The sequence below is a fragment of the Centruroides sculpturatus genome, unplaced genomic scaffold (assembly GCF_000671375.1).
Source record: "Centruroides sculpturatus isolate CEXI.00-Female unplaced genomic scaffold, Cexi_2.0 scaffold220, whole genome shotgun sequence".
In the NCBI taxonomy this organism is placed as follows: domain Eukaryota; kingdom Metazoa; phylum Arthropoda; class Arachnida; order Scorpiones; family Buthidae; genus Centruroides; species Centruroides sculpturatus.
In genome coordinates this window covers 115,187-135,330 of record NW_019384540.1, presented here as the reverse complement: position 1 = coordinate 135,330, position 20,144 = coordinate 115,187, and the positions used below count along the sequence as shown (strand labels likewise).

The 20,144-nt window shown below is 48.1% G+C and overlaps 1 protein-coding gene across 4 annotated transcripts; it reads left to right on the top strand.

The window, feature by feature from the left end:
* Positions 1-639: 639 nt before the first annotated feature.
* LOC111623350 (BCL-6 corepressor-like protein 1) lies at positions 640-20,126 on the top strand. 4 transcript variants are annotated; one of them, XM_023365895.1, is made up of 11 exons: positions 640-1,158; positions 14,950-17,075; positions 17,478-17,573; positions 17,649-17,685; positions 18,011-18,103; positions 18,171-18,598; positions 18,676-18,780; positions 18,852-19,164; positions 19,236-19,316; positions 19,388-19,535; positions 19,605-20,126. In XM_023365895.1, the coding sequence occupies exons 2-11, from the start codon at positions 14,976-14,978 to the stop codon at positions 19,858-19,860; spliced, it is 3,657 nt and encodes a 1,218-aa protein (XP_023221663.1). In that variant the 5' UTR covers positions 640-1,158; positions 14,950-14,975; the 3' UTR covers positions 19,861-20,126. The 4 variants fall into 4 exon arrangements, with proteins under 4 accessions (XP_023221663.1, XP_023221661.1, XP_023221662.1 ...); XM_023365893.1 differs by lacking the exon at positions 640-1,158 and adding an exon at positions 10,386-12,295; XM_023365894.1 differs by lacking the exon at positions 640-1,158 and adding an exon at positions 10,388-12,295 and having other exon boundaries at positions 18,189-18,598.
* The last annotated feature ends 18 nt before the right edge of the window (positions 20,127-20,144 follow it).

The following is a 20,144-nucleotide window of genomic DNA, read 5'->3' as shown; positions in this document are numbered from 1 at the left end:
TTCCAAATGGTACAATTAACGCGCGCCCACCCCTCTCGCGCTTGAAAATAGGAGGGAAAAAATTTCCACCTCGGAAACGGCCGACAAACACCTCCCCCTCCTCCCCCCGGGTTTTGGCCCAAGGACGGAATTTGTGGAAAAGATTTCCGTTTTCGAAGTAAACTCCATTCGTATTTGGTTGTTTGGAACAAATATCGGATTCGGCGGCAGCCAAATTTGGGGTTTTCGAACAGACGTTAGGCGTGGGGAGGAAGCGAACGCGTCGCGGCGGTTACGGTTGCGACGCGAGGCGTCGACATTCTTCGGTGGCCAGGGCGACGGAGTCGGACGCTGTCGACCCCGTGGCTTCCACGAAAAGAGCGAGAAACACGTGATCCCGGACCGATAAACCCATTGGGCCGTTCTCCAATTTTACAAAAACCTATTCTCGCCTCGGCGTTTTCTCCTCTACCAGTTTCCTCTTCCTGTTGCGTAGAACGACCTTTTTACTCGCCGGGAGAGTCCATTCCGGACGAGGCGAGAAGGCGACGGGTCCAACGCGTATATAAGACGACGGAGCGCCGTGCCGACGTCGACGCGGCCCGACGCACCGGTGGAAATTCGGGGGGCCCGGGGGACCGTCCCGAGGCCCGCCCCGGGGGACGGAAAGGGTGCGGGACGGACGGCCGTCGGAGGCGCTCGGGCGGTCGGCGGCGCGGCCAAGTAGGCGATCCCATCCCCTCTGGCCTCTCGACCCACCTACGATCGGAGTGTCGGCGGTCCCGTCGCTTTCCGGTTCCGCGCTCCTCACCGCCTCATTGATCGTCTGCTGGCGCTCCGGTCTGCGCGCGTTCGCGCAGTTACTAGGCGTGTCACAGAGCGAGTCGGACACCGTCGTTCGGTGCGGATATCTCGGTCTTTTGTGGTGTCCGCCGGACCATGTCGTCGCCCGAAAAACACCCCTCTTAGTGCCGGTGTCGCGCCACGTCCGGCGCTCCGCGGTGTCGCCGAATTCTTCGGGAGGGAGCCGCCGGCAACCGGGCCCATTGTCTGTCGCAACCGGTCTGCCCCAGAAGAATCGGACTCGAAGTGTGCGAGTGTGATATTCGGGTGTCTCCGGTCGTTCGCCCGCCACGTCTTTCCGCCCGGACAGGCCACGCACGCCACCATTATGATCAGGTACGTAAGGATCGGCGCGGCGCGTACGTCGTCGAAATTAACGGTGCGGACGGAAGGTGACATCTCCGGAAATATTCTCGGGACCGAAAGGGTTGCCGCTCTGGCAGTCGTCTCGTCTATTGTTTACCGACAATTCGGATTCGTCGGTTCGAAATTCGTCACGCCGGTTCGAAATTCCCGGATTGGCATTCCGGACGCGTCGCTTCTTCCGTCTAACAGCGGCCGCAATCGAACCCGGACCCACCACGCCCGACAAATTTGGCGGATTAGAGGGAGAAGCGCGCGTCGGCGACCGGGAATACCGTTAGCCATTATCTGAAGAGAGAACGGAGATAATCTATCGATTCGTCGTACCTAAGGGGGGAGCCAGCGCGATAAAAGTCCAAGAAAGATTTTCCCGTAGTCACGTCGTCGTCGTCGTCGGGTCGGGTCGATTCGCGGGCGGGCCCGCCGGGTCCCAAAGTCCCCATTCCAATCGGCGCGACGCCGTCGGGGTGGCGCTCGGGCCCGGGCGCGCCGGGGAGCGGGACTCGGGGAGGTGCCCGGGGACGTCGGTGGTGGCGGTGATCGATATTCTCGTCCGGTGGCAAATCGTCGCCTTCCTTAATTCCGCCCCGGACGAAAACAAGGCAAAAATTCCGTCGTCTTCCAGGCGCGATCCCGGGCATTTCGCAGCGACGCGACGGCGCGGAGCGTCGGTCGCTAGCGATTGATTGCCAAAGGGAATTACCCACCGCCGTTTAAACGAATTAAAAGAGAACGTCTCGTCGGTCGACTCTCCTCCAAATTCCGGAAAACCCGACCGCGCTAATGGCTTAATCGACGATTGTTTTCCGGGCCCGATTAAGGGGAAGGCGTTCCGTAAAGGCGGCCGTTTCTTCTTTCCTGGGCGCCATTATCTTCCTTCCCCCTTCCAAGCCACACGCGCGCCAGTAATTACGCGTTTAACCCGCGCGTCGGTGGGTTTAACGCCATCTCCGTCCGAAGGAAATCGTTTTATTCCTCGTTATCGATCCGAATACGATGAAGGAAGTTCTCGGCGCATTCGATCCTCTTCCCTCCCACTTCAAATCCAAATTAACGCCTTCCACCCATTAAGGATTTCCTATCGACGCGATTAACGGACCACCGACCGGTGGGGGGAAGACAGCGACGGCCGGATAACGCCGTTCCGATCGTTCACCGAACGGTTAATCGAATCCAAGCCGATAAAAACCGAATTTCCCGCTTTGGTAAACGTAACGGGGTGGAAAGAACACCCCGGCCTTATATATATATATATATACATATACGGGCACTTGGCCCGGTAAATCGGGCAACGAAAGCGGAACGTCGTTTATATTTGTAAGTGTCGCCGGGACTCAACTTGGGGGGGGGGCGAAGAAGATTCTTGGGTTTTGTCGGCCGTAATTACAAAGGCGTTTTGTCCGGCCAGCGAAAGTAAGGAGTAGGTCGGGGAGATACGAAGCCGGTTTGTCCCGGTAGATTAATTAGACCAAGTAACGTCGTTCTCGATTTCTCTCGCTCATTAAATATTCCCGACCCGAGGGGGGAACCTACTTTCTTGCCCCACGCCTATTCCATCGGCAATTCCTATTTTTCTATTAACCACCGAGATTGCGCCATTTCTTTTCTCTAATCGGGCACGTTTTCTTCCGTCAAATCTTAAAACTTTAGGACACTTCTTAAGGTCGTCTTTCTAATAGAAGAGTGTCGTTCCAGGTTTTCTATAATCGGCCTCTTACGAAACCGGTAAATTACCTCCTACTCGGAAATTTAGCGCAGTTTGTTCAGGAACGTCTCGAACTTTTCCTATTTTTCTTTTGTCCTTTTATCTATCGAAGTTTCTCCATCTTTCCTACGAAAAAAAAAAATCTGTAGGAGCTGAAAAAGCTTTCCTTCCACCGCTTTGTTAATTATAATTGCCTGGTCTTTAATTAATTCGATTTTATTGGCCGCCAGGACAATTTTCGGCGCTTTTCGACAGACACGTAAGAGATTAATAACCGCCATCGTTTCCTCATCGAAAAACTCCACGTGACATTTTCCTAAATCGGGACGATCGTCGGGTTCTTGTTTTTTCCGAAATTCTCCTGTTTATTAACACTAGACATTACGAACGAACCCGGGAGGGTAGAAGAAGAAGAAAAGTGTGCGTGATTCTTCGCCCGTCGGGTCGAAAACCGTCGGATTTCGACTCCCGTCTCCGGTTCAAAGTTCACGAGCGCTTCCGATAAAGATTTTGACGACGGCCGAGTGTTTCGGGGTCGGATCTCCGCGGCCGTCCGGAAATTTCGTCCTTTGCACGCGCCGCAACCGGGAATTAAACGGAGGAAAGTGGCGCGGGCGTACCCGTTCGTATTTCGAAACTTAACTCCCCCCCTGGTGGGTCGAGTCGGCGCGACGGCGAGGTGGCGGGTCGGCGCGACGTAGGTAGGACCCGGGAGCGCCCCGGCCGTTCCCCCTTTCCCCCCACGTTTCTCCCTTTTAATTGTCTCCCGAATATCCGGCGGCGATTATTGCCGCCGGCGCGTAAAAAGTCGAGGATTTCGGACGATCGATCCCCGGTCGTCGCCCGCGGACGATTAAGGGGTTCCTAAACTGAAAAATTCGACAATCGACGGAATAATCGGGTGGCGCGAAAGACGTCGACTGCCGTTAAGAAGAAAAATAGCCACGGTGTACGCCATTGTTAGGGAAGGTTATTAACTGGATAATTAAAAGAAAATCCCATTGTTTCCTATAAATAGCCTCTATTTACCCGACTTTAATATTATTAGTGCCGCCTTTAATATAATAGCTGCGGTCCCGTACAAAAAAAAAAAAGAAAAACGGAAAAAAAAATGGCCGCCGGCGCGTGGGTGTCGTTACGCGCGAAATTTCTCTCGGCGTCGTCTCCCGCTTCCGTGGCCGCCGCGCGCCGGATCGCCCCTTCCCGGCCGTCTCGATATTTGATTAAAGGCGCATCGATCAAAGACTCCGGCGGAAGGTAGGGCCTAAAACGCCCTCTGCCGGCTTTATTATAATAACAAATGTGGGTCCGGGCTCCTCATTTTCTCCCCCAGAGGGGGGGAGACAACGGTCCTTCTTCTTCGCGCCCGTGACCGGAGGCGGCAAGGTATTTCCTGACTCGGCGCGGCGGTCGACGACCCGGAGGATGCGGGATACGCGCCGCGGCTTCTTCTTCGGACCGACGGACGGACGGACGTTTCGAATGTCGCGGCCGCGATTGAACGTTGAACTCGTCTGGCGACGACGCTCTCTCGCCCCGCTCCCGACTATCGATTTTGCCGGCCGGGAAAATAAATACGTAGTTACCGCGGGAAGGGATTTTTAAGTGGAGGCCTTACGCGTCGGTGTCCGAGTCCATCACCCCCGGGGGGCGGAGGGGAGAGAAAGGCCGTTTTCCCCTTTAGAAATACCGTAAATCTGTATTAATTAAGACGATGGACGTCGGAGAATATCGCTCGCTCGGAAAATGCCGGTTCGATCGATGGCCTCGGAATTTAGAGCGAATTTTAGGAGAATTATTAAAGCATCGTCCGGGGGAGGGTGGAAGTCTCCTACTCGGTTTACGTCCGACGAATAAAAACACCCGGGTTCTTTATAAAACACGGTTTATTCCAATCTTCCCGACCGGTGTGTCGCGATCCACGGGGGGGAACGACCCACGCCATTCCCTGGCAACGCCAAGGTCTAGCCGAGGAAGAAAGGTCGGGAAGGGTCTAGAATTCCCTACTTCTTTTAATTATCCGGGCTAAAACACATGGATCGGTGTAATATAAAAGTCACGGAGGATTCGAACGTTTCCAAATATAAAGCATTTAAGTAGTGTTCGACGGTAAATAACCGACCGGGGACGAAGCGTTATATAAGGCTATCTTTCCTTTTAAAATACTTAACCTCACTCTCTAACGGCCGATTACCATAAATATAAGTAAATTACTTAAAAATATATATATATCTTTAACCGTATTTTTATGCTAATAAATCCGGTACACGACGTTTTAGGTGTAGACGAAAAGGGTGTAGAATTCCGAATAACCTTTTGACGGTAATTATATATTATTGTTTAGAAAACGACAGCGAGTACGATTCTTCTTCCATTCCATAAAATATCGCTGTCGCTGTTTATTCTCAGTTTCAGCATTTATAACGAAATTGAGAGATAAAAAGATAAATACGGTGTTAAGAGACGAGGTGAATAAGAATTCGTCAATATTTGTGATGGAAGAGGAGTCGTCGTTTGTCGTAACCAAATTTCCTCGGAATATTCTAAAAATATCGATGTTTTTTAAACATATTTTTCCGAATGCGATTCCACCCCACTTTATTTAAATTACAAACGAGACAATGGCTAAAACTAAGTGTAATCTATAGAACTTAATCCCCTTAATAAGTCTTTTATCGCTCGAATTATCTCCTCCCTTTTTTTCACGTCGATAAATAAACAAATATTTGGGCGATAAGAGTCGTTTTTAACGAATTGGGAGCATTTTAAAGTGGCGGGTTCGACCGTAAATTCGAAATAAACCATTAACTCTGACCTAATTTTCGAAAGGTAATTTTTCTCCTCCGAAAATAAAAAATAAAAGAAGTGGGGAAGGATATTTGGGAGCGGAGGATTTATCGTCCGAAGAGTACATTTATACGAATCTCGAGGGTGGCGTGAAAAAAATTGGCAATCCCCGCGGAATACGACATAATAGGAGGCGACGGTGTCCGATCCGCCCCAGGGATTCACTCGTCTAAACATAGAGTCTCGGAGATAAGAAAAATTCCGGTTTACTGGCGTTACCTATAGGTATTGTAAACAAGTAATTGCCGTATTAATAATAAAAAAAAAAATCTCCCGCAGCCATAGCGTAATTACCCACGGATCTAATCCGCGACGAAAATTGATGCGTATGTTTCTATAAAACATTTTTTTTTTTTTAAAAAAACACAGGAAGTTAACAACGTTTATACCCGTAACTTCCTGTTAACATTAAAGAAAGGAGTTATTAATGTAGTGGGACGGTCGAATTTCTTTTAAGTCGCGATTAAAGTAATTCGGGGATCAATCTTAAACACTACCATTACGTATTCGAGGAAGGGAGGGAGTAAAAATACTAATCTTTCGATTTACACCCCGAGAAAGGGATTAATTTTACGCACGTGTCCATTGTAATTATTACGTCTGATCGTCCTTTTTTTTTTTTTTTTGTTTTACGCGTAGGAATTCGACTGTTTTCCTTTGTTCAAGGCTAAACGAAGGAAGAGCCGGTGGTTTAGTGGGTACGAATTGGATTTGTAGACAATATATAAAGGCGATTTTGTTTGCCGACGAGAATATATTTAGAAGGGATATTCGCAATTTGAGCCTAGAAGCGTGGTAAATTTATTAGAAGAGACGAGGTAGAGCGTCTTCGCGCCCGATGCCGTACGTATAGGTTTGGAGGGGATCAATATTTAAGCGCCATCTCGATTTCCGTTTTCGCATTTAAAAATAAACGTTTCTCAACCCTCCGATATTTTTACTCGCCATCGACTCTTAACCGGAATAAGGACGAGGCAGCGGAATCGACGGGTATAAAAATATCCCGCGGCTAGAACGGAACCTAATAACGTTTCGACCCTCTTCCCCCTTGCGCGTGCGATTCTTTGTTTTCGAAAATTTATCTCGGAAACTCGTTGCCTTTTAAAGGTCGGACTCGTTCACTCCTATCGCACACCCTCCGCTTCCTCCGATTTATGAAAATAGGTCGAGCTGTTCCAAGGTCGTTTCTACTTAACGGTCGACTTCTGGCCGAGGGGGTGCATCCACTCCCGGTCTCATTCTACCACCACCGGGCCACGATTTACCGGCGCCCCAACGAAGCTTAGTAAAAAAAAAAAGGGCCCGGTTAGACGGCGGATAAAGTGGAAAACGTCGGGGGCCCCCCGACGACATTCCGCGCCCGGCATCGATTATAAAAGGACGAGATTCCTGCCGGCTCTCCCCGCTCCGAGACGACGGAACCGGTTCCCGGTACTTTACTTTTGTCGGTAAATAGATACCCCCGCACTCAAGGCCCGTTTGGGGGGAAGTTCGGGTTGCGCGGAACCACCACCACCACCACCACCACCACCACCTCCTCTCTTCCCCTTTCCCCCCGCTGGAAAATTAAACTCGACGCCTTCCGTCGGACCCACCGACCGGCGTAAACAAACTACGCGTAATTACGCGGGTGCCAAAACGTAGCCGGTGGCGCGCCCGTTAAACGTATGCGCTTCTCTTCTCGTCGCGCGTTAGTATGTGATGAGTCAGCTCGAGGATACTTATCGAGTCGTTGGCTACGCTTTTGGATTTTGGCAACAAAGTAAGTTACGATTTTTAGAATAAAATCTAAACAACGAAAGACCGTTTTCGCCCTTTCTCTCTCTCTCTCTCTCTCTCTCCCCCCCTCTACGAAAAAGTCGTCCGTCGGGGTGGGACCGACACCCGGACGTTTTAAGTAACGGTCGACGTATAAATATTTATCGGATTAATTGAATGTTTTTTTAAAAACTCGTGGCGCGCGATCCTTTATCTCGTTTCCTCCACGTTTTTTTCCTTTCTCGGAAGATGGGTGCGATCCCGATCGATACCGTCTCCGGCGCGCACACGCGCACATGCACACTACACACACACGTATATATATATATAGAAGGGATCGCGCCATCTTAGGTCACTACTTTTATTAATCCTAATCTGTTGCTCGTCTTTAATAACCGGGCACGACGGGATATTTTCATTTTACCACTTTTATTCGTCTCCGGTCGGCATTACTTCGTCCTTTCTCTATGAATTTTAAATCGATATTCCTTCCGGTTGGACGTAAATAATTATAACCACGTCTAACAAATTATCATAATTTATTTTCTTTTTTTTTCTATTTAGCTCACCTTTATTACTTTATATCGGGGTAAATATATATATATATATATATATNTTTTCCACCGGTGGCGCGGGGGGAGGGAATTGTAGAGGTTAAAAAGTACGCCAGTACACGTGTTTGGAGTGGAAAGTAGAAAATTTCGGAAGCTTCGGTCGGTGGTGACGGCGTAGGAAGGAGGAAGGTTACGGTTAAGAGAGTCGTTACCCTAGGTGGATGCGTCGATGCACGATGACAATATGGCCGTCGTCGTCACGTGACACGTTGCGAGAAGGCACGAAATCGGTCCTGGGCGTCCGATATTTAATTATTAATCGCCTCGACGTAATCCGCCATCGACCGAAAACTAATCGCTCGTCCGAAAATATCGTCCGGTTTGATTTATGAACGTTATTTATCGCCAGTCTTTTTTTCCCCCCGTCGAGTTCCTTTCTTCTTCCGGCCGACGGTTCCACCTTTCGGTCGGAAATTAATTAACGTCGGTAGAAAATTAATACCAACGACGTCATTAATTACGATTTTGCACGGGACCGAAAATCCCGCCGAGAATAATATTTTTTTTTTCCCCCGATTTTCGAACCGTTTCAATTTTTCGGTGACGTCACTGCTGAGTCACGGCGTATTATACGCGAGAGTTAATAGACGAATGGCGACAAAAAAAAGGAGGGCTAAAAATAAAAGTATAAATTAAGACTCCGGTTAGAAACGAGACTCGTTATAACGAGGTTTTGCGCCGCTCGACGGCCGTTTTTTCGGCAATTGCCAAAGTTGAGGAAAGTCCGAGGCGACGTTATTTCGAGGATTAAGTCGCTGTGTCGAATTAATCGATGCTTCGAATGTTTTTTAAGCGGGGCGTGTTTAAGTGGGGGAAGCGGCGTCGCGGGAGGCTACCGATCCGCGTATTCGGGGACGAAGGAGGAGGAGGCCATCGAACGTCACCGATTGTCGCGAACAACGATTAAAAACGGACGAGGGAGACGCGAGAAGTTATTTATCGACGGACGAGAGTTTTAGTCAAAATCGTCCAACACTCGAGATGCCAGCTTCTATCAAAATCTCATTTTGCCGCAGTCTCAGCGCTCTTATTGATCCGTTCTTTTTGTTGATACAATCTCCCGTCTTCCGCTCATCTATCGAATAACGCGGCTATAAGATACAGATTGGCCGTCCTCCTCTTATCTGTTGATCGCCGTACAATACTATTAATAACGTTTTAAACCGGCCACCCCTAAACCCTCGACCCCTTTTTTTTTTCTCTTTCTTTCTTTCTTTTTACCTCCTCTCGTCGGCCCACCGCGCCGCGTTCTCGCCCGAGTAATTAAGTCGGGCGGCGGCCAATCTCCCTCCTTTCGTAAATCCTCCGAAAAATCCTCCGCCGCCGGCGATTCGGATCCGTTTTTCCCCCGTCAAAATTGCGTATTCGGATTCGAGTTTCGAACTTTTTCGCGCCGACCGGAAGGTCGGAAACGGTCGGTGATGCGCATGCTCGGTCGGTAGGTTCCGAGACGTTAATCCGAGGCGGGGTAACTCCACCCTGGAAATCGCTTTTAACCTACAAAAGTCGAGACGAAGTAAAAAAAAAGTTGGAAAGTGGCCTTCTGTCGATATATTTTAGCAATTTATTACGTCCGTTAACTAATTTTTGCCCCCCCCCCGCTAATCGATGCCCGACGAAACCTATCGACGGTACCTCGCTACCCGTCGTGCTCGGCGTAAAGGAAATCGATGACGTATTTCCGGTTTGTTAACAACCTTTAAGAGTGGAAGAATTCGAGAATTTCGAAACGTCGCGTCGGTCCGAGTGTCGTCGTCGTCGGTCGTCGCTCGAGTCGAGCGCGAAGGAAAAGAAAAAACAAAAAAAAAAAAGAACCCGCAGGTATTTGACCTTTGCCAACCGGTACCCCCGACCGAACGGTGTCTGTTGGGGCCGCTCGGTGGGACCCGAGTCTGACGACTTTAAATGGGCCGATGTCGAAGGTTCGGGTACCTTTTGGGCCGGTTACTTTCCCCATCGATCCGACATACGATTCTACCGCGCGGGTATTTCGCTACGTTCAACAAGTTTTAACGCTATCGGATTACCCCGCGGCCTCACCCCCCTCCGACGGTGGAATCTTCCCCGGTGTATCGCGTCTGGTAGCGCTCGATCCGCCTCCTACGTCACACTAGGAAGAATTCGAATTGCGAAAGAAGTTAGGGAATTTTGGTTTTTAAAGTCTGGCGCTTCGGATTTCGTTCCGGACGTGCATTTTAGTATTGTTTTTTTTTCTTCTNTAAGTGTAATCTATAGAATTTAATCCCCTTAATAAGTCTTTTATCGCTCGAATTATCTCCTCCCTTTTTTTCACGTCGATAAATAAACAAATATTTGGGCGATAAGAGTCGTTTTTAACGAATTGGGAGCATTTTAAAGTGGCGGGTTCGACCGTAAATTCGAAATAAACCATTAACTCTGACCTAATTTTCGAAAGGTAATTTTTCTCCTCCGAAAATAAAAAATAAAAGAAGTGGGGAAGGATATTTGGGAGCGGAGGATTTATCGTCCGAAGAGTACATTTATACGAATCTCGAGGGTGGCGTGAAAAAAATTGGCAATCCCCGCGGAATACGACATAATAGGAGGCGACGGTGTCCGATCCGCCCCAGGGATTCACTCGTCTAAACATAGAGTCTCGGAGATAAGAAAAATTCCGGTTTACTGGCGTTACCTATAGGTATTGTAAACAAGTAATTGCCGTATTAATAATAAAAAAAAAAATCTCCCGCAGCCATAGCGTAATTACCCACGGATCTAATCCGCGACGAAAATTGATGCGTATGTTTCTATAAAACATTTTTTTTTTTTTAAAAAAACACAGGAAGTTAACAACGTTTATACCCGTAACTTCCTGTTAACATTAAAGAAAGGAGTTATTAATGTAGTGGGACGGTCGAATTTCTTTTAAGTCGCGATTAAAGTAATTCGGGGATCAATCTTAAACACTACCATTACGTATTCGAGGAAGGGAGGGAGTAAAAATACTAATCTTTCGATTTACACCCCGAGAAAGGGATTAATTTTACGCACGTGTCCATTGTAATTATTACGTCTGATCGTCCTTTTTTTTTTTTTGTTTTACGCGTAGGAATTCGACTGTTTTCCTTTGTTCAAGGCTAAACGAAGGAAGAGCCGGTGGTTTAGTGGGTACGAATTGGATTTGTAGACAATATATAAAGGCGATTTTGTTTGCCGACGAGAATATATTTAGAAGGGATATTCGCAATTTGAGCCTAGAAGCGTGGTAAATTTATTAGAAGAGACGAGGTAGAGCGTCTTCGCGCCCGATGCCGTACGTATAGGTTTGGAGGGGATCAATATTTAAGCGCCATCTCGATTTCCGTTTTCGCATTTAAAAATAAACGTTTCTCAACCCTCCGATATTTTTACTCGCCATCGACTCTTAACCGGAATAAGGACGAGGCAGCGGAATCGACGGGTATAAAAATATCCCGCGGCTAGAACGGAACCTAATAACGTTTCGACCCTCTTCCCCCTTGCGCGTGCGATTCTTTGTTTTCGAAAATTTATCTCGGAAACTCGTTGCCTTTTAAAGGTCGGACTCGTTCACTCCTATCGCACACCCTCCGCTTCCTCCGATTTATGAAAATAGGTCGAGCTGTTCCAAGGTCGTTTCTACTTAACGGTCGACTTCTGGCCGAGGGGGTGCATCCACTCCCGGTCTCATTCTACCACCACCGGGCCACGATTTACCGGCGCCCCAACGAAGCTTAGTAAAAAAAAAAGGGCCCGGTTAGACGGCGGATAAAGTGGAAAACGTCGGGGGCCCCCCGACGACATTCCGCGCCCGGCATCGATTATAAAAGGACGAGATTCCTGCCGGCTCTCCCCGCTCCGAGACGACGGAACCGGTTCCCGGTACTTTACTTTTGTCGGTAAATAGATACCCCCGCACTCAAGGCCCGTTTGGGGGGAAGTTCGGGTTGCGCGGAACCACCACCACCACCACCACCACCTCCTCTCTTCCCCTTTCCCCCCGCTGGAAAATTAAACTCGACGCCTTCCGTCGGACCCACCGACCGGCGTAAACAAACTACGCGTAATTACGCGGGTGCCAAAACGTAGCCGGTGGCGCGCCCGTTAAACGTATGCGCTTCTCTTCTCGTCGCGCGTTAGTATGTGATGAGTCAGCTCGAGGATACTTATCGAGTCGTTGGCTACGCTTTTGGATTTTGGCAACAAAGTAAGTTACGATTTTTAGAATAAAATCTAAACAACGAAAGACCGTTTTCGCCCTTTCTCTCTCTCTCTCTCTCTCTCTCCCCCCCTCTACGAAAAAGTCGTCCGTCGGGGTGGGACCGACACCCGGACGTTTTAAGTAACGGTCGACGTATAAATATTTATCGGATTAATTGAATGTTTTTTTAAAAACTCGTGGCGCGCGATCCTTTATCTCGTTTCCTCCACGTTTTTTTCCTTTCTCGGAAGATGGGTGCGATCCCGATCGATACCGTCTCCGGCGCGCACACGCGCACATGCACACTACACACACACGTATATATATATATAGAAGGGATCGCGCCATCTTAGGTCACTACTTTTATTAATCCTAATCTGTTGCTCGTCTTTAATAACCGGGCACGACGGGATATTTTCATTTTACCACTTTTATTCGTCTCCGGTCGGCATTACTTCGTCCTTTCTCTATGAATTTTAAATCGATATTCCTTCCGGTTGGACGTAAATAATTATAACCACGTCTAACAAATTATCATAATTTATTTTCTTTTTTTTTCTATTTAGCTCACCTTTATTACTTTATATCGGGGTAAATATATATATATATATATATATTATAAAGCGCTATAACGGTAAATGACCGACGTCGTTCCTATTTATCGTCGATGGCGGGGCGAAAGGAGAAGAATGAAGCTATTGTTCCGGGGAATCGAATCGAATATATTTCTTTTTTTTTTTTTTATTTCGTACAAAGTAGCGTTTAATTCGCCGGGACACGTTTTATTAAAACTTGTCTTTTAATCCAATTCTCACCTTCGAATTTCCAATTATTATTTCAATTACTCTTTTAAACGTTTACACGTCTTCTCTCCCACCCCTAAATAACGTTCCTTATTTCGTCGAAACTACGTCATTTTAAATACACCTCGCCGAGGGGATGAAGCTCGCTCGTCCGTCCGTCACGCTCTTAATCGTTTTTTTTTTTCTTTCTTTCTTTTCTTCGTTATAACGAATCGTCCGTCGACTTTTCCCTGTCGTAATCTCGACCCAGTTCTAATAATTGACGTAGGCTTTTTTCCGTAACGGGTTTAAGAGTGTGTTCGTTGGGTTATTATACCGAATGACACTACGATTGCGTAGTGTTTTTTTTTTTTTAATTGTTTAGCCCGGAGAGAAGACGTAATTTCTACGTTTTTAAACGGGTGGAATACGCGCGTAAATTCCTTATTGTATGCCAGAGACAAATAATTATCCGAAATTTATTATCCTAGGGGTTGAGAAAAATAAAACACATACTCTTGTGTGATATTTTCGTAACGGAAGACCGCTTTAGTGTTCCATTTATTCGTAAAAACGACGTTGGTTTTAGACGATGTGGCAATTGGAGTTGTCGTCGTTTGCACAATTCTTCATCTGTCGATTAAAAAAATAATAAAAAAATAAAAGTATTCTTGGGAAGTGACGGTCGACATTTTTTCGTCGAACCGGCTTCGAGTTTTCTCGTTTTCGAATCGATCGAGTATTTTTTTTTTTTTTCTAATTATTTTCCTTTAAAATTTCTTTCGACGTCGACAATACAGATATGTGTATACAATATAATGGCGTAGTTTGCGGGCGTAAGTAGATGGGTAAAACTCGGATATATTTATATAGGATTTTCTGGTGTAATAAACGATAATTTAACAGAAAATCGGCCGACGTTGTGTGGAAACTTTAGTAGAATCGGCGAGGGGGGGAAATTGATCTTGGCTTTATTTTAAATTCTGGCGACGGAAACTAGACTAAAAGCGCGACGACAACCGCTAGTCTGCAGTGCAGCAGGGTCCTTGTTCTTTCGTATCCGGCCTAGCCGTTCCCACAATTCCTCGCGTCGTCCCTTTACCCGTACAACATCTCCAGTTGTGCAACTTGTATAGCCTCACACACACCTTTGGACTAACTAGTTTTATCTACATGCTGGTGTCGCATTGCGTCAATTTTACTGGAAGAGAATCGCCTAACAACGTACCGTAAACCAATTTATTCTTTCTTCGTACCTACCGACGGACGTATTATTTAAAAAAAAAGCCGTTTTAATTCTTACTTTTCTTCACCCTAACCTCGAAACTCGTATAGAAACGGTGGGAAATTATCCACTGGAAGTTCGTAAAGCGGTTTATAATCTACGCACTCTCGTCTTTTCCACCCTTACGAGTGCTATTTACGTAGTAACAGTCTGACGTTTCGAATGTAAACAATGTTATCGTCTGTGGTATATATATATATATATATATAAAAGTTAACGATCCGTTAAAATATATCGAACGTATTTATATTACTTTTGAAAATATTGAATGGGATGTTAATTTATTAAAAATTAGCATATTTTCGTGCCTCCGACGACGTCACGATTTATGTGCGCGATAAGCTCGCACACCCTTAGCGCGAGACGTGACGACACGTTTCGTTGGGAAGTTAAGGTCGTCGGGAAATCGGGATTGTTTTCCGTTTCGTCAGGGTCGTTTCGGGATTGGTGAATCATCGCCTCACTTGGCTAATCTTTTTTTGGTCTGGTCGACGTAACGTTTTGGTTAAGGAGCGCGCGGAATTATAATTTAAATTAGAAATGGGTGTCGATGTCCGTAGTGTTGACTGACGTGCGAATTTTTATCGTTTCAGAGAAAACTGAAGGGGTATTCCGTAAGATGTACTATCCAAGTTCCTTTCCTAGTGTCCGGACGTTCGATCCGCGCCATAACAGCATGGGTGGTCCCGTCGACGTGCCCTTATTGACTCCCGGTCGAGAACGAGAAATTCCGTTGGATCTGTCGCTGAAGACGGTCCGACAGACGCCGGAATCGACGGCCGAATTCTTGATGGAACACAGAAAGCTGCTGGGTTTTGTGACGTCGCAGTCTTTCAACAACCTGGGACGTCAGATGCCTCCCAACAACGTCGGGGCCGAACCGTTCTTCGACCGGCCTCTATTCCGCGTTCCGTACAGAGCTGCGGATCATTCGGTGGGGGTTCTGCCCCCTATGACGTCTCAATATTGCGTGGACAACAGGACCGTGGCGTCGAATGCAGCGAATTCTCTGGGCTCTCATCACCCCATGATGTCCAACTTATTGCAGCACGAACACCAGCGAGTGACCAAACCCATGAGGAATCAATCGCAACCCGTGCCGTACGTGGATCCCATGACCACTCTACCCATCCATCCCGCGCAGAACTTTAACGGCGACATCAAACGCCCCGTGTACAATCAGCAAGGACTGACGAATAACGTGCTACCGTCTTACACTCTCTTCCCCGACATGTCGGGCATGGACCCGTCTAAGGACAAGATGCACCATCATCACTCGGCGGGACGCGTAAACGGCGTGAACGGATACGATCACGCTCACTACACGGACCACTTGCAACGTTTTTGCGATCAACAACCCCAACAGGTGGCGAGACCGGTACAACAGCAGGTTCCGCAACACGTGGCCACCGCCACGCACTACGGCTACTGTATGCAAAATACTCCCTGTATGCCTACCAAAGACAATAGATCCAAGACGACCGTCAACAATTATCGGTATCCCGCGGTAGATCCTCGTTCTTCCGAATACTGTCTTCCTCAAAACAATTACTGCGTGCCGCCGACCTGCGCGGAGAACAAGAACGTCACCCAGTTGGGACCCACGAACTGGACGTCCGGTCTGTCGGCCGTTCCACCCACCAAAGTAGTCGCACCCGCTTCGTCACCCGTCCTGAAAAGAAAGGAAGGCGCGGGGGGTAACCAGAAGGAGAGCCCCCGCACCGCGCGCGATTTTCCGGGACTTCCAATCTCCGACAAGAATCGGCAGGTATCGTCGAACAGTCAAGAGATCCGAGCGAGATACGGGGGTCTGGACGAGATCAACATCGAGGCCAGGAACGACGACGACGACGTCATAGTGATCGAGGAAGACAGTTCCAACAACAGCGTCTTCACCGCCGCCTGGAAGCAGGTGATGGCGGAGTTGGACGACAGACAAAAGTACCCCTTGGACCACGACGACTCGTGGAGAACGATCAAACGGACGGCGGTGGAGACGGAGCCCACGGCTCCTCCCTGTTTGGAAGCGGTCAGACCCGACGAATCCAGAATGCCCGTGGACGTGTACAATAGCGTTTCTAGTCCGCTGGGTCCTCCCCAACTCATCGCCGCCGTCTCCTCGGCCCCCGCATCCGAACCCACGCGAATCTCCATACCTCCCCCCAAACCTCTCATCGAGGAACTGACGCTAGACGGCGCGCCTCAGACGTCGCAGAACTCGGAACCCCTGTTTCCCCGCAACGACGGGTTCGATTCTTCCTTCCCTCTTCCTCCCACTTTCAGCGACTTGGACGATCTGTCGGCGGTTTTTCGTCTGAAGTCCCCGGCGCCGCCGTCCACGACGTCGGCGGAGGACCCCAAATGCAGGGAAGAGTGTTTCCCGACGGAGGTCCCGACACCCGTCAACGCGGACAAACACGAGGAACGTCGGGAGTCCAACGTGTTGAAGAAACTGCTGACGTCGACACCCTCCTGTGATACGAACGCGGCCGCCAATTTTCGGGTGTCGACTCCCGCTTCGACGGAGGCCGGCGGAGAGGGGGACAAGTTGGAGGCGCTTTCGGACTGCAGTCGAGATTCGTCCAAACCCGGAAGAAAGAGGTCGATGTTGGAGTGTTTGGCCGATTCCGAAGGTTACGTGGCCGAGAAGAAGCGATCGAAAACCACCGACTTATTCGCCGATCCCTCGCAATTAGGACGCGAAGAAAGAGCTTTGCAGGTAAATGACTCGTTTCTAAATTCTCCTCCCCCGCCAATTGATTAAGATATTCAAAAGTCCATTTGCAACGCGTGGCTACTTCGCCTCCCCTCCCCCCCAGCCGGGTTACGTACGTTTTAAGAATAATCATTTCTGGGAATAAAGTCGCATTCTTAAATTGTAAATGGCGAATTAATTGTTAAAAAAAAAAAAAAAACAAAAGAAATTGGGGATTGATAATGGAAAGTCGGATCGATGACTTCGTTACCGACATCTCCGGTCGATAGATTTAATCAGGGGGATCGATCGATCCAATCGATTCCCTTTCGATCTAACTTTAGAGAGAGGATCGCGGTAGCCACCGTCAACGAAGAATTTCTCTAGGAAATTATTAAAAGTGATATTTGTTTTGTATAATAATAGCGTGCGATGTTGAGATTTGAAAAATTGGAGAAAGAGCAAAACATCCATCATTCTCCATCCCGTCCGAAATGCAACAAAACCATGAAATCGAAAGAGGTAAGAAGTTTTTCATTCGATAGACGGCGTATTATTATCGACGTCAGGCGCCTAATTTGTCTTTTTGTGTCGTAGGTTATGGCTCTGGAAGCCGACGAAACGGCATTTCCCAGTAAGTTCTTTTCCTTATTACTACTTAATTATTATTAGATAATAATAATAATAATACAAGTGGCCGGTCGTCGCTGTAAACTACAAAAGTTACGTTTCGCTCGACGAAACACTCTTAATGCATTTCTCTCCTTCCTCCCGTATCAATTCTCTATTTAACTTCTCCCGGAGACAATTCTATTTACTTTTGTTAATCTTATGGCTTTTTTTATTTTTACGCCCCGGTGTAAATAAGTAAAGTAATTATTTTATTCCTCGGATATTATTTGTACGCGTGACGTACGAGTTGCTTGTTGCCCTCATTTCTCAAGTATAATTTACCGTAGGGGATGCTGCGGGTAGGAGAACTTACAACAAGAGTGCCTTCGTAGATTTTAAGCCAGAAGTTCTGTCTTCTCGTACGAGAAACCAATCGGCGGGTAAGTCTGTAATTTACGATAAACGAGAATATAAAAGGTTGATATTTAATTTGATTGAGAGAGAAAGGTGGGGGTGTCTTTTTAGCTCACAAATATGCCAATCACACGAAAAAATACAACAAGAATGCCGCCTACGAGGAGGAATTACGTCGGGAAGCCAAGCGCTTGGCGGGATTTCGAGCCAAGAGGAAGCTGAGGAAACGTTTGTTGGCTCGACTCTACAAAGAGAAGACGTCGCTGCACAAAGAACAACAGCAACAACAAACGGACGAAGAAGAGAAGGAAAGAAAGCCCAAGCAGGAACGACCCGTTTTGTCTCAGCTGAACCTTCAATGGAGACCTTACAAGTGTCGTCGGCGCCATTTTCGTTCGGGACTCGATATGATCAATCGAGGAAAGAAGAAAATAAAATCTTCGGGAGAACAACAGAGACGTCGTTTGCAGCTCTTGAAGAATCGCCGCAATCGCCTGTTGTTGCTGGACAAGGAGAGGAAGGTCGGTCGGTCGTTGGTCCTTGTCGAAACTTTGGGCAAAACGATCGGTCGATCCGAGTAATGGACTTTATTTTTCAGACGGCGTCGGAAACGGGTGGAGTACCTCCCGATCTCAAGCGACTGATGGTCAACAAAGCTTTGGGAGAAACGGTGCTTCACAGAGCCGCCAGATTGGGCTATTCGGTAGGTGTCTGTGGCGGGTGAGGGATGAGTACGAGCCAGTTGGTAACTGACGTTTCGGCCTTTGTTTTCAGGAGGTGGTGCTCTACTGTCTGGAAACTAATTACTGCGAAGTCAACGCTCGCGATAACGCGGGGTACACTCCGCTGCACGAGTGCTGCAGCAGAGGACACGTCAACATCTCTCGTTCCCTGTTGCAGTTCGGTGCCGACGTAAATGCCAGCGCCGCGGGGGGAATAAGGCCCATTCACGACGCGGTGGAAAACGATCACATAGAAGTGGTGCGCTTGTTGCTCTCTTTCGGAGCGGATCCCACCATCGCCACGTATTCCGGAATGACTCCGCTCAAGTTGACTCATTCCAACATCATGAAAGAATTCCTCAGAGGTAAACTCCGTTTAAATACTCCTTTCCACCTTTTACGCTCCCGGCTAGACTGACGGCCGCTCTTTTCTCAGGTTATATAGCCGACAACAGTGGAGAATACGACAAACATCCCGTCCTTCCTTGGATATTTTACGGTTCCGTATCGTCTCTCGGTAAATATACCACCGCTAAAAACTCCTCTCGTTTCTCCCCTACGGTGTTTTACAGCCTGGTTCCTCTTTAGATCCACCCGAAAACGGATACTGCATATTCGAAAGCGTGCCATCCGACAACGAAGCGGACGAGAACGAAGACGACTTTCTGTTCGAGATCAGCGACAAACCCCATCTACCCACCTTTCGCATCCACTTATCCGGAACCGCGGGCAAAGTGTGAGTACTTCCTCCCCTTTACCTACCTCTTGCACTCCTGGCCTTTTTCTCACCTGTCTTTTTTTTCAGGCCACACAATTACCTACGTCTGTCGGACGTGCTCAAACAGACGGGACTGACGATAGAGGAATTTCGGAGGGTTCACAGTCACATAGAGATCGTCAGCGTGACCAAAACCGAATTCGAAACGAGCAGCTTGAGCAGTCAGCTGTTAACGGGTTCGAGCAAACCGCCGGTGGAGGAACCGGGATCGACGGTATCCGTCGTCAAATTGGACAACAATATTCGTGAAGTATTGGGCATCGAGACCGTCACGCTCCGATAGACACCGCCACGTGCCACTTCGAAGCGATAACTGTGATGTGATTACGGGTACGAGGGAGATCGGACGTTGTCATCTTCCGTGCGGCGGCCAAAAAACAAAAAAATCTCGTGCGAGGAAGACTTCTCGGCATGGCCTCCTCTCGCACTGTACATATGTAGATAACGGCAGTGTAGTTCCTATGTATTCGTGACGTGTCGTGTTTTGTGCTCCGAACGAGAGAAACTCTGTATCCGTGTTTTGCTTAATATTAAAATCTCCCAACGTCACGTGTCGTCTGTGTTTGG